At 37.9% G+C, this 12,394-nt stretch overlaps 1 protein-coding gene across 1 annotated transcript; it reads left to right on the top strand.

Moving 5' to 3' along the window:
- Nucleotides 1–2,138: 2,138 nt before the first annotated feature.
- Nucleotides 2,139–11,672, top strand: LOC137187375 (dual specificity protein phosphatase 22-B-like). Its single transcript, XM_067596221.1, has 7 exons — nt 2,139–2,386; nt 2,535–2,568; nt 4,516–4,598; nt 7,442–7,491; nt 8,067–8,141; nt 9,109–9,280; nt 10,857–11,672. The coding sequence occupies exons 1-7, from the start codon at nt 2,366–2,368 to the stop codon at nt 10,995–10,997; spliced, it is 576 nt and encodes a 191-aa protein (XP_067452322.1). The 5' UTR covers nt 2,139–2,365; the 3' UTR covers nt 10,998–11,672.
- Nucleotides 11,673–12,394: the final 722 nt, after the last annotated feature.

The following is a 12,394-nucleotide window of genomic DNA, read 5'->3' as shown; positions in this document are numbered from 1 at the left end:
TAAAGTCATAAGGATTCATCATTTGGAGACCATGAATGTCTATACAAAATGTCATGACTACCCATGAGGTGGTGGATATACTGAAAGATTGACATTCCCATCCATACAGCTAACGTGGCTAAAGCACCATTTTTATTAAATGTGCAGTGGCATCTAGCAGAACAGACTTGGAAGAAATGGAATATACTATTATATTATATATGTATTATATATAATAAAGAAAAAATATGTTTTAATTAGTGTATAATCACCTGAAAATAAGAATTGTATTTTCATTACCTTAGAATGAACCCTTTATATGTACATAGGCAGCAGATCCTCTTTCACCGAGCACGCCATGTTGCACTGCCATGTTTCTACAGTAGCCCAGAATGGACAAACCAAACACGGGCTCTAGAGAGGGCCTTTTGTGTTTCGCAGCCACCGCAGGTTCTCCTACATACTTGGAAGGGGGCGGCGAGAGGGAACCTCAACGCTAGATGCCACTAAATCCTACAAACTGGTCCTTTAATCTAGTTTCTCAAACATGAAGACTGGCTTCTTTTCTTTGATTTGTAAAATTGTAAACCTCTTGTCAGTCAAACAAATATATGCAATTTTAAGACATCACTTTGGGTTATGGGAACTTGTGATGCGCACCACTAGACCAAAAAACCTGATTATCCGATGACTATTTTCTTGCTTGCTAGAAGAGATGAGAATGATCGTTAGTTTCGGCCCTAGAATGCAGGGACTTTACAATGTGGTATTGGTTTTTTTTTTGTTGCAGACCAAGGCCTAGGAGTCTTTTACAACCTGCTATCAAACTTGAAAGTAACTCCTCAAGTAATGTCTCCTCTTCCCCTTTTTAAAGATTGACTCAGTCATCAACAACTGACATCCTTTACTATCTATGCAGCACAGCCCCCACTCCCTCCTCCCACACACACATACACACTCCTACACACTCCTAGTGCTCTGACAAAGGTGTTTTTTTTATGCATCATCCTATTCAAAAAGGCCCCTGTTTCTAATGTGTCTGTTTATCAATGGTTTTGACCCACTGCTGCGAGTTGTTCAGACCTAGTTCTAGGCAGGCTGCTTTTTGTAAACGCCTCCACTCACGTCTGCTTGTCAGTGCGTCTGAACTGTGCCACTCTGTGAACCACACACAGGAACACAAGACAAGACGACAAAGCCGCGCTAAAAATATCTCGATCACCTCAGAGCAATGTGTTGAAGATGCAGTAGAATTTACTGGAAATGTTGTGACTGATGTAGATTCCAGTGGATGTCCATTGAGAATCAAAACAAAATTTAAGCTGAATGGAGGAAGTTAGGCTTAAGACAAAATCAATTTATAAACAATTCTTGTAAAATAAGGGGAAGTCAATAAGTAACAAACTGATAAAGCAATGTTTTTGGAGTGATATAACTTGGTAACTATTGAGTTGATTGCCATGACATTTAGTACAAACATCCATTGTCTTCAGATGATGAATCCTACTGACTTTGGTGATCCCCTGAATTTTCCTTTAGCGCCACCACAAGGTTGACATTTTTATTTTGGAGTGACATAACTTGGCAATTACTGGGTTGATTGGCATGACATTTGGTACAAACATTCACAGTCCCTTGATGATGAATCCTACTGACTTTGGTGATCCTCTGACTTTCCCTTTAGCGCCACCAGCTGGTCAAAGTTTTCATGTATTCAAATACCCTGACATCGACTGACAGACATAAAAATACCTTTAAACCCTCAGAGCAAAGTGTCAAACATGTAGAAGAATTTACTGTGAATGCAGTGATTGATGTTGAGTCCAGTCATAATTTAAGCTAAATGGGGGAATTCTTAGTTCTAAGACAACTGCCATGTTATATACACATTGACACTGATATCTAAATTGTGACTTACTCCAAGTGGCATGTATTTTAAACCTGTCGTGCTCCTTGTATGGTGTAACACCTCAGCAGATAGTTAGCCAGAGTTTAACCCGCTGTTGGATCTGTTCTCCTATGCCCTCTGGCCCTCAACCATCTTTGTCTGTTTGGTATGTGCCTGTCTACGGTCTCATGACCCACTCCAGGTCTAAATATAAATATCCAAGCAGGGTGTTCAACTGCTAAGGTCACATTACGTCATCCCAGGCAACATATTCTCAATCAAGTTGCACATGGGGCATGAGCTGTGGACATGTTGGGGGCTTTATGATCTCTTGGGTCACACAAAGAAGTCATCAGGGGAGGCTCGTTGATGTATTTTGTTGTTGAAGGGGCTTGATGCTGCTGGAGCACTGGATTTTATCATTTGAAAAAAATCAGATTGTAGTCTTAAATTTGTCCTAAACTTGAATTGCTTTTTTTTTTTAGCTTTTTAGCAGACATGGGTAATGGAATAAACAAGGTACATCATAATGTAGGATGGATTTAAATGTCTACACTTTAAAGCATAAAAACATTCAAATCTTAATTAACCTGTCATACTTGTGCATTGTTGATTTACTTTGACACTTCTGCATGCTCTGTTTAACTCAGTTTCTGTCTTCCTCTAGGTCCTGCCTGATCTTTATCTCGGAAATCTCAAAGGTAAGATATGTCCTGCCTCTTGTCATTTGAGTAAAAAATTGATTTATTGTCAGGACAATGTAGTAGTGTGTGTTTCAGTTCCTCATATTAAGGGGCATGTGGTGAGATGCTACACTGAGTTCAGTTTCTATAGAGTGGAGAGGTCACAGTGCAGGAGAGAATGATTGAAACCGTGTATTTTGATGTAAAACGAGATATTTCGGTATGTTTGTGCCTCTTTGTGCAGGGGTAGGAGTATAACTCTCTCAGCAGCTGGAGGAAACAAATTATTTTTGTGAGCTGCTTTGAGTGGGTGAGGGTTAGTGTGGGAGGGGATGCCCCGCAGTGTGGGGGTGTCCCCAGCGTGAACTGTATTCCACATCTTTCCATACAACAGCAAATGCAATAATTCAGTTGATGCGGTTTTAAATATTTGTGCACACATGAAATTGTGACTTCACAGGAAATGTGTTAAAAATATCAATCACTTTTTGTAAACATGACATGTTCAAGGAATCACTGACAAATAGGAAATGCGACATCTTTCATGTTAATTAAGGCCTTTGATCTTCGTAAAGCCGTGTTGCTTCGCATATTTTACATCTCAAACTGTGAACATGTACGAGTAGGAGTTTCACTCTTTATACCTAAAAATGCAGATATTCTGCATTTGGAGAAAAATCAGTTGTTTCAGCTTTCTTGTCCATTTAATTTTGTTTAAGAAAATAAACATTTTTATTATTTACGGCCCATTGTTCATAAGAACTAATTGTATCTCTGTCTGTCTGTCTACTGGTGTTTATATTGAAATCAATTTAATATATCATAAATTCAGTAGTTCAAAATATGTAAATTAAAAGTGGCTTACCAACACCAATTTTATGAAATACACTTGGGTCAAGAGTTGAGATGGAAGTTGCTACTCTGCTAGTTACGTTACCTTTAGCAGGAGATTATCATTCTGCTTCCCTAACAGCTAGGGAAATATCATGAAGTAAATTTACTTTTAGTTATAACTAATGCTAACTGGCTAGCCATGGATATCTGCATGCTAGATTTATCACTCGAACTCTAAAAGGTTTGTTCAGAGTTGCTGGTGTTTGGCCTGTTGTTTTTTTTTTTTTTAGCTCCGTGTCATAATAACTGCAAATCTCACATGCTGGTTTTATACTATGGCATAATAATTTTCATGTGGCAAAAAAGATGCTAAAATATACGATTTTGGTCTTTTGACCAAATGTGTAGTGACTGTGGTTTGGCTTTGTAGGACGGTGTCTTTGCTCAGTAGAATGCCAGTTCGTTGTTTGCTTTAAAGGAAAAGTTTGATATTACATCAGTAAATACTAATAATCATCTCATTTAACTAATAGAGCTAAATGAGATGATTGATACCTCTCATGTGTTTGTATGGTAAATATGTGCATCATCTGCAAAAATCATAAACATTTAAATTAAGTGTTCTAATATTTATTAATTTTATGCTGTAAGCTGTCATTTCTTTCTCACAGTCTATGTGAATTCTCAGATGATATGTGAAATTACATTTGTTTACTTGATTTGGCTAGCTGGAGGGTCCAGTGCTTTAGACTCATCTTGGTCTTGTATAGCATCATGAGCATCCTGTAAACTTGCAAAGCATGAGAAAAAATGCTCAAAGCACATCTGTCCAAGCTAGAAAACATTTGGCTTCCTTTTAAAGAACAAAATTTGATTAAAACAATTACTGTTTCTTGCTTTTGAGCCAAGCTGTTGGACTGTTTTAGAAACATTGGTTTTCCGGTTTTTCTTTCAGTTCAAAACAAGACCAAAACTTTTAAGCTATATGGCCACATTGGTTTTGGAGACATTTGGGGAGGGTGGTTGTTGGTGGGTAGAAAATGCTTTATTTAGGTTAGATCCTACGTGGGGTGATTTGTGATTGGAGGGAAGGGATATTTGCGATTTCTTGGTTTTCTTTGTGATCCACAGATGCACGCGATAAGGAGCTGCTGGCACAACACAACATCACCCACATCCTGTCCATCCATGACACAGCTGCACCCGTTTTGGAGGTGAAAAGTCTTCTGTGTGTGTCTTAGCAGCATGCATGACCCCTTGACCCTGACACCAGTTCAGCCAAGAGTCTATAATTTCGTATGAACTCAACAGTGTTGTTTCCCTCTCATTGTCCCGGCTGCTTAATACTCATTCTGAAAGTGTGTAAGGTAGCAGACGTGCTGCTCAGCTATATCCTGACTTGATATTTCATCAGCGCTGCGACTAACACATATTTTCACAACTGATTAATCTGTTGTCCGATTTCCAAATGTATTGATTAATTGTTTAGTCTGGAGAAATTACAACAAATAGTGAAAAAAAGCCCCCTCAGAGCCCAAAGTGACATCTTCAGATTTATTGTTTTTCCATACAATAGTCCAAAAATCAAAGTAGTTTAGTTTCATATAAAACAAGGACAAGAAGAATGTCCTCACATTCTAGGAACTGGAATTAGCAGCATTTTTGGAGCATTTTATGCTTGAAAAATGATTTAAATGATTAATCAGATAATTGTCTAGTGATCAACTGATCGATTAATCTACTGATTGTTTCAACTCTAATCTTCACTTCAGTATGACCTCGTTATCCTTTGAGGTATTTTGTTTATTTTGATCTCTTTTATCTCAAGGATAGTCTCTGAAGACTGTATCATCCTCTACAATCTGTGTATTATATGAGGTCATTGTAGTTGTGTTCTGAAAGGAGAAATAGGAAGAGAATAGGATGTCATATGTTAAAATAAAAGTCATATTTTTATCAAGAGGATACTGAAATGGACAACTTCAATAGATATGAAAGTCAGATGTTCTTATTCTCAATTTTGCCTGGAAAGTCCTTTTTGTCTTGTATCAGTCACAAGACGTGGAATTCACCAGGTTTCACCAAATAAGCATTTTTCTGACTGACTCTGATGCTCCAATATCGTGTTATAGGACCCCTGTGAATATCTGAAAATTTGTATGTTCTTTTCAGTTGGTTTGTCTGTGATGCAGCTGTGATGCAGATGCAGGCCAGCTTGCTGTAGGATATTTTTCACGCAAGATGCTTTTAGCTCAGCAGCTTGAAGTCCATAAAGTCTTGAAAGTGCAACTGCATTAACAAAGGTTTCTGGCTTTTTCATCGCTGCATTTAGACGTGGCGATTTGTGTATGAAAGAGCGGGAAATGTGTTTTTCTTTATGTGTACGTGAGTAAGGGAGTGAGGGTGTGAGTGAGTGAGTGTGAGGAGGAGAGAAAGAGCTGATTCTACCATGAGAACTTGGTGGGTTGACAGTTGAAATTTGACTCTCATTGATTTCCATTTAGTAACAGATGCAAGTATATACTTTCCTTGCAACTGAAGTATATAAGTAATTTAAAAAAGTTAATTTAGTGGTTTTCCTGTGATGCTATCCTCTCAGTACCATTATGAAGCAGCAGTAAGCTAAATATTGCACATTTTTGGGTATATACACGTCCAATGATTTATCTTATGCATTTGAAATGTGATTTCTTCATTGTCACTTGATTTCAGCCCAACAAACACATTGCATTGTGATATTTTCCTCCCTTTGTCCGCGATTGACCCGCCTTTGAAAATCTTGAGTTTGTTTGAGATCTTCAATGTCCGCTTTCACAACTTTCATCTTTTCTTGTTGAAAGCGAACATGAAAAGTGCTCAGAGATTTCTGTACACTTTCTCCATCCATGCTAGTATTTTCATTACACTGAAGAGAAACAGCAACTTGTATTACAGTATCACTACCCAAACTGGTCAACCACCAAAAGGTTTTGGGCTTGAAATTATGTCTGAGCCTGCAGACCGTCTCTGAACTTCATTCAGCAATCTCGGCCGCTGTACAAAGCATAGTCTTTATCATGGGATTGTTGGCTGCTTTGTGTGCATGACACAGCTTTTTGAGTTCAGTATCATTATGATGACTCAGGTCTGTTTTACTGGTGTAGGCCAAATGGCCAGATGGGATGGTATATTTGCATACCTAACAGTCAACCCTCTGAGTGATTTATTTCTTGGAAGACAGCATGATGGTTACTGACAGAGGAAGATATAAATTTGCAACCAATTCTCTGAGGTCAAATGTGTCACTTAGCATATTGTGTAACGAAATAACGAAGTCAGTTTTACAGAACAAAATCTTGAAAAATGCCTGTATGCAAGAAAAAAATGCATTTCAGCACTAATCCACAATTTGCATGCACACTATTTGGAAGAATACTTATGATTTATGTATTTTGTAGGTACAATTGTACAAAAAGGGCAACTGAGTCATGGTTATGATGAGTTTTGAGAGCGATTCTGCAAAGATACGAGGAGTTCTCAGTATTTTTTTTTTTTTTTTGCATAATATGACTGTCTGTCAAAAATTAAAAGTCAAGTATTATGTGCTTCTCTGATATGTGCATTAGTAGTGTAAGCGTGTGCATGCATAAGTACTACAGCATGTCTGAGGTTTGCATGTGCAAGCTAACCTGTTTGGAGCCCTTCCAGAGCTCAGGGTGTCCCAGAGGGCTCAGGGGCTTTCACAGCAGTGCAGTCATTACGGGACAAGGTGGTTTCTGGGGCCTTGTATGTACCATCAGCTGCCAGGTGCACTGTACAAAACACACACGCAGAGGCACACATCGTTATGTCATGACCTATGATTCAAGTGCTGAGCAGCAGGGTCAGAGGGGCAAGGTTTCAGGGGACGTCCCATACACAAAAAACAGGAAGTGAACTTAGACCCAGTGCTCAAACAGATGACCTGACCCTTGCTGCAGCTTGTTCGCTGTTGTTAATATTAATTCATTGTTACATCTGCAGAGTATATATTCTGTTGTGTCATTGCAATCTAAATTATTCCCTCTCTCCCCTATAGGACATGACATACCTTTGTATATCTGCTGCAGACCACTCCAAGCAAAACCTGTGAGTACTTTAGATATAATATATGCATATCCTAGAAACACTGTAATATGGGAAATAAAAATGCAAAAACAAAGATAAAAGCAGAGGAAGAATAAGAAAAAAAAGGTCCAACAAGAGGATATTGTAATCTATTGTAATTTTCACAGTTTATAGATATATAATGTTAATGTAAAATTAACTTTTTTGATATCTTAAGAACCTAGTTTTTTGAATTTCATACAGAAGTAACCTCATTCAGTGCATTTATTGAGAGAAATTTACAAACACAGAATAAATCATGTTATTTATTATGTCTCCTGGTTGTAAAAAGTTCAACAGCTAATTTTTGATTCAATAATATATTATATATATTATACAATATATATCTAATGCATCATATTAAACTGAATTGGGTGGATTTGAATAAATACATGCAATTATATGAGTGTCTCATAGAGGTTTGAAAACAAAATAACAGATATTTTTGAAATATGACCTCACGATTTTCTTTTTGAGTCTGTATTACCAATTTTTACTTTAAACATGTTTTATTTTAAACATTTTAATTCTGTATTTATAATGTCATAATTTGCCAGGATGCAGTACTTCAGAGACAGCATCATGTTTATCCATGAGTCCAGGATGAAAGGAGAAGGCTGCCTCGTCCACTGGTGAGCGACAGTAAACTCGAAAGATCCTGTGGGTTGGTTTGTTCCTTTCTTGTGTATTTTTGGACTTCATTTTAAAGTCATATCTAAAACGATACTTAGTCCTACTTGGTCTTTTGCATATTTTTTTGACCATTTGAAATAAAACATTTTACATATCGTTTGTGTTTTTCACCCACTGTGTGGTTTCTTACATAGTTCTATTGTATTTAATTTAAAAATAGGTGACATTAAGTCGATGCGATGCGTAGTGTATCAAAGTAACAATCTGGTGTTATTTATTAGTGGGGATGTTGAAAGGAAGGAAGGATTAATAGCAGTGTAGATTTTTATCTATTTAGGTGATTTCTGACTGGATGTTTCCCCAATTTACTTTATCCACTACGTCATCAATCAGGACATGTCTCAAAATCTGACAAAAACGTTGGTTACTGGTAATTTGATATCTTCAGAGCCCCACTAAAGATCTAGAAATCTGTGCAGACGGTTATAAACTGCTCTGCTTTCTGATTCGTAATCCGTGCCCTTGAATTACAAATCCATGTTCACGGATTCACAGATTTGTAAACTGTGCCCTAAAATTTAAGTATTACAATTTTTTTAATTTTTTTAAATAATTTTTAAATTTCTAAATTGCCATCACCCTGTTTGATGCTTCATAATGGGACAGGCAGTCGAACTGTAAATGGAAGTCTCTCACACCGTCTTGACATAAAGTTCGGCTAACAAGTAAGCTTGGGAAGCTAACATTAGCTGCTTCCGCGCTAGCCTCAAACTGAAAGGTTGGTTTTGGAGTGAAAAGTCTAGAAGAAAAAATAAAATCTGTGTGTAAATCTGTACTTCTTTTTAGAAATCTGTGCGCACTCCGTAGATAATCACAACTTTAGGAAAAAAGGGTGTTTTTACTTGTTTTTACACAAAATAATCAGAATATTTGCGGATTACTACAACTGACGCTCTGTGCTCTCAGTGTGGCAGGAGTGTCCCGCAGCGTGACCTTGGTGGTCGCCTACATCATGACGGTTACGGGCCGCGGCTGGGTGGAGTCTCTGGCGGCGGTGAGGGCAGCCAGGCCGTGTGCGGGGCCCAACCTGGGCTTCCTGCGTCAGCTGGAGGAGTTTGAAAACACAGAGCTGACACAAGTGAGTCACACAATGCTGATCTCACTGATAATGCTGATGATTTTCATTACACCAAACCCCATTTATAGAGACTGTTCTCCCGAGAAAAATGACACAGTAGGTCGCAATATCAGTCACCAACAAATTAATAGTTAGATTGGACTGACAGATGCCTTCTAGCTGTCGTAGTAATTATGACCCAGAGCAGAGGTGTAGTTGAGAAGACGTGCATGTACAGTATGTTGATATGTTGCCAAATGAGACTGCTGTTCATTTCCTGTTTCTGACTGCGAGTGTCACATTTTCATTTGGGACTTGGGACAGTTTCTTATAAACTGTAACTATGATCGTCCCCTAACCTTAACCCCATGGTTATTATTGTAGATATGACAGTGAAGGTCTCCTAACTTCGATGTAGTAACTTTAACCAAACAACATATTTGGTTGTTTAATTGGGAAGACTTATTGCCTTTATGATACTAGTTATGGTTGACATTTTTTTCAGGAATAGCCGTTCAGTGTATTTCCATTAGTAATTGCTCTCTGTATAGTAGCTTGTATTATTACTGGTGAAGTCTGTGTTTGTGGAGAGCCAGTGTATGTGGAAGACAGTATTTGATCATGGCCTCAGTATTAGTGGTCAGTTTGCTTCAACCGAAGTGCCGAAGGGCAAAGATTGGAACGTTGCCTGAGATGTTTCCTCTCCCGACACCTTCCTGATGTTTGATTTGGAGGTTTGACATTTTTTGTGACTTTGTGAAATTGACCTTGCGACGATGATTTACCAGGTGTCAGTAAGCAGGATTTGAAAGTCTCTCTCAAGCTTTCTTTTTTCATTCTTCATGCACTTACTTTCTTCTTATACATTTTCAGTCTGTTCAAACAGCTGCAACATTATGAAGACCCTTCAAAGCCTCTAAAAGTTGTTATCCCCATATTTTAATACATCTGGAAGGAACGTGTATGAACACTCCTGTCTTTAGATGTGGTCGGAGGATGTCATATGAACTAGTCTGGTACCTTTAACACTAAAGGACGGATATGCTTGACACAAACTAGTTCAAACGACGTGTTGTCAGACCACGTCTAAAGGAAAAAGTGTTTATAGCTGTTCTGAATGGCTGCACTCTAAGGCGGAGTGAAAAGCCGTCCGTCATAGTTAAGCTCGAGATGCAATAATCACCACCACGCACTTGTTTGTACACACGAAAAGTGATAGAAGTCGTTACGTGAGGTTGAGAGAGAAGCACATCCTGATGAATTTTTCACCTCTAGACACCTGGCTAATTGTTCTGAGAAGTGTTTTTTTTTAGTTTAAGACAGTTATAGAAATTGTCAAATGCAGAACCCGCAATTCAGATGTCAGAAAAGTGAGGTAGAGGTTTGACAATCTGACAAGCACTTAGTCTGAAGCATACTGACCCCTTAAAAAGCACTTACTGCTGCCAGGTGTCACCAAATCAACCAGGACTGAAAATCTAACTTGAACTTTCCTCTTGTCTCTCTTTACTCTCTCACAGCTGGAGACTTCCTCCGTCTCTTTGATTCTGTTTCAGCTTTTATGTAACTCACTTTTACACTCTCCTCTCTCTTCTAGTATCGGGCCTGGTGGAAGGAGCGGTACGGGAAGAACTCATTCAGTGACGACGAGGAGGTCGGAGCTCTTTTGACTCGCAAATCCAACGGCAATGCCTTGACAACCGGCGTCACACCGGCTCTGGCCACAAGCGGCACCTGAGCAAGTCATTACTAACTTCTTACATCAGCACAAGAAGAACTGTGGGAGTGGCTGCTGTTCGGGCCACGAAACTCACAAAGACCGGCAGCTGCATGAGAAAAGAGGATTTCTGCCTTTCATTATCAATCCTGACAAAAAAGTTATTGATCTCCCCCCCGGTTCAGAATCTCCCCAGGCTGAGAACGGCTGGACTCGGGGGGAATTTTAAATGCCAGTCTATCAGTCCCCTTTGACATGATATGTTCTTGCCCCTAACTGTCAAAACAACATGCAAGGGCAGTCAAGCAAGACCACAAGAAAATATGTACATACTGTCCACAGTGTGAACACACATTTAGTAGTGTGCACTCCCCCTGTCAGTTATGTTATGCTGTGTCTTGTACTTGAAATATGAGTATTACTTTCTGTAGAAACATACAGTATTTTCCAGTAAAACTGTATTGGAAGCGGTGTTTCTTTATTTATTGCGTTATATATTATTGAAAACTAAAAAAAATTGATTTTTGAGTTTTATGTTTGATTTTTGTGTCGTTAAAGTGTGCATGTTCCAACGAGGACTACAAGAAACGATGATTCATTCTTTTTCATGTAAACAGATGGTGGATTAAAGATTCACGCCTACGTTTCTGATCCAGCAAGTTTGCATTGTGCTTAATAAAATGTTTACTGACATAAGATATAACTCATCAAGTGAATATTTCTGTATCTATATAGAGAACTGGTTCCTAACCTGCGGGGTCGGGATCCCTACGAGGGTCACATGGTTATTAATAACGTATAGAAAAGCAGAGAAAACATCTCTGCTGTACACAAAACTATATTAATTTCATTATATTTTCCTCTGATCTTCTTTTTTAGCTAGTTTAAGTCATTTCAAGTCTTTTAAAAATTTGAAACAAAACAAGAAAACAATCTTATCTTTGGTTGATTGTCAGTAAAAGTTCTGCATTCAAAATTTTACTTAAAAGAAAAGCAGAAGAGTATCATTAGTAAAATGTACATAAAGTATCGAAAGTAAAAATACTCATTATGCATTAAAATGCTCCCTGAGAGAGTCTATAATTGAACTGTTAATGCTGATGCCTTAATGTGTAAACTGTATCTACTTTATATACTCTTAGGTAGTTTAATCTGTAACAATCCATCATATTTGATAATCTGATTATATAAACATTGTAATCAGTTAAGGAACTAAAGCTGTCAGATAAATGTAATGGAGAATAAAGTACAATATATACTGTATGTAAGTAAAAAGGAAAAAATGGATGGAGAAATGATTTAAAAATGTTTTCTTTGCTTATTACCCCAATGAACTTTTTTGTTATTCTTAATATTCTATTTTTTAGTCCGTATTTGGAGAAGCTGTATTTCTGCAGGAAAGGTGCAATTAAAAAAAA

The sequence above is a fragment of the Thunnus thynnus genome, chromosome 8 (genome assembly GCF_963924715.1).
Source record: "Thunnus thynnus chromosome 8, fThuThy2.1, whole genome shotgun sequence".
NCBI lineage: Eukaryota > Metazoa > Chordata > Actinopteri > Scombriformes > Scombridae > Thunnus > Thunnus thynnus.
This window is presented reverse-complemented; position numbering and strand designations above follow the sequence as displayed.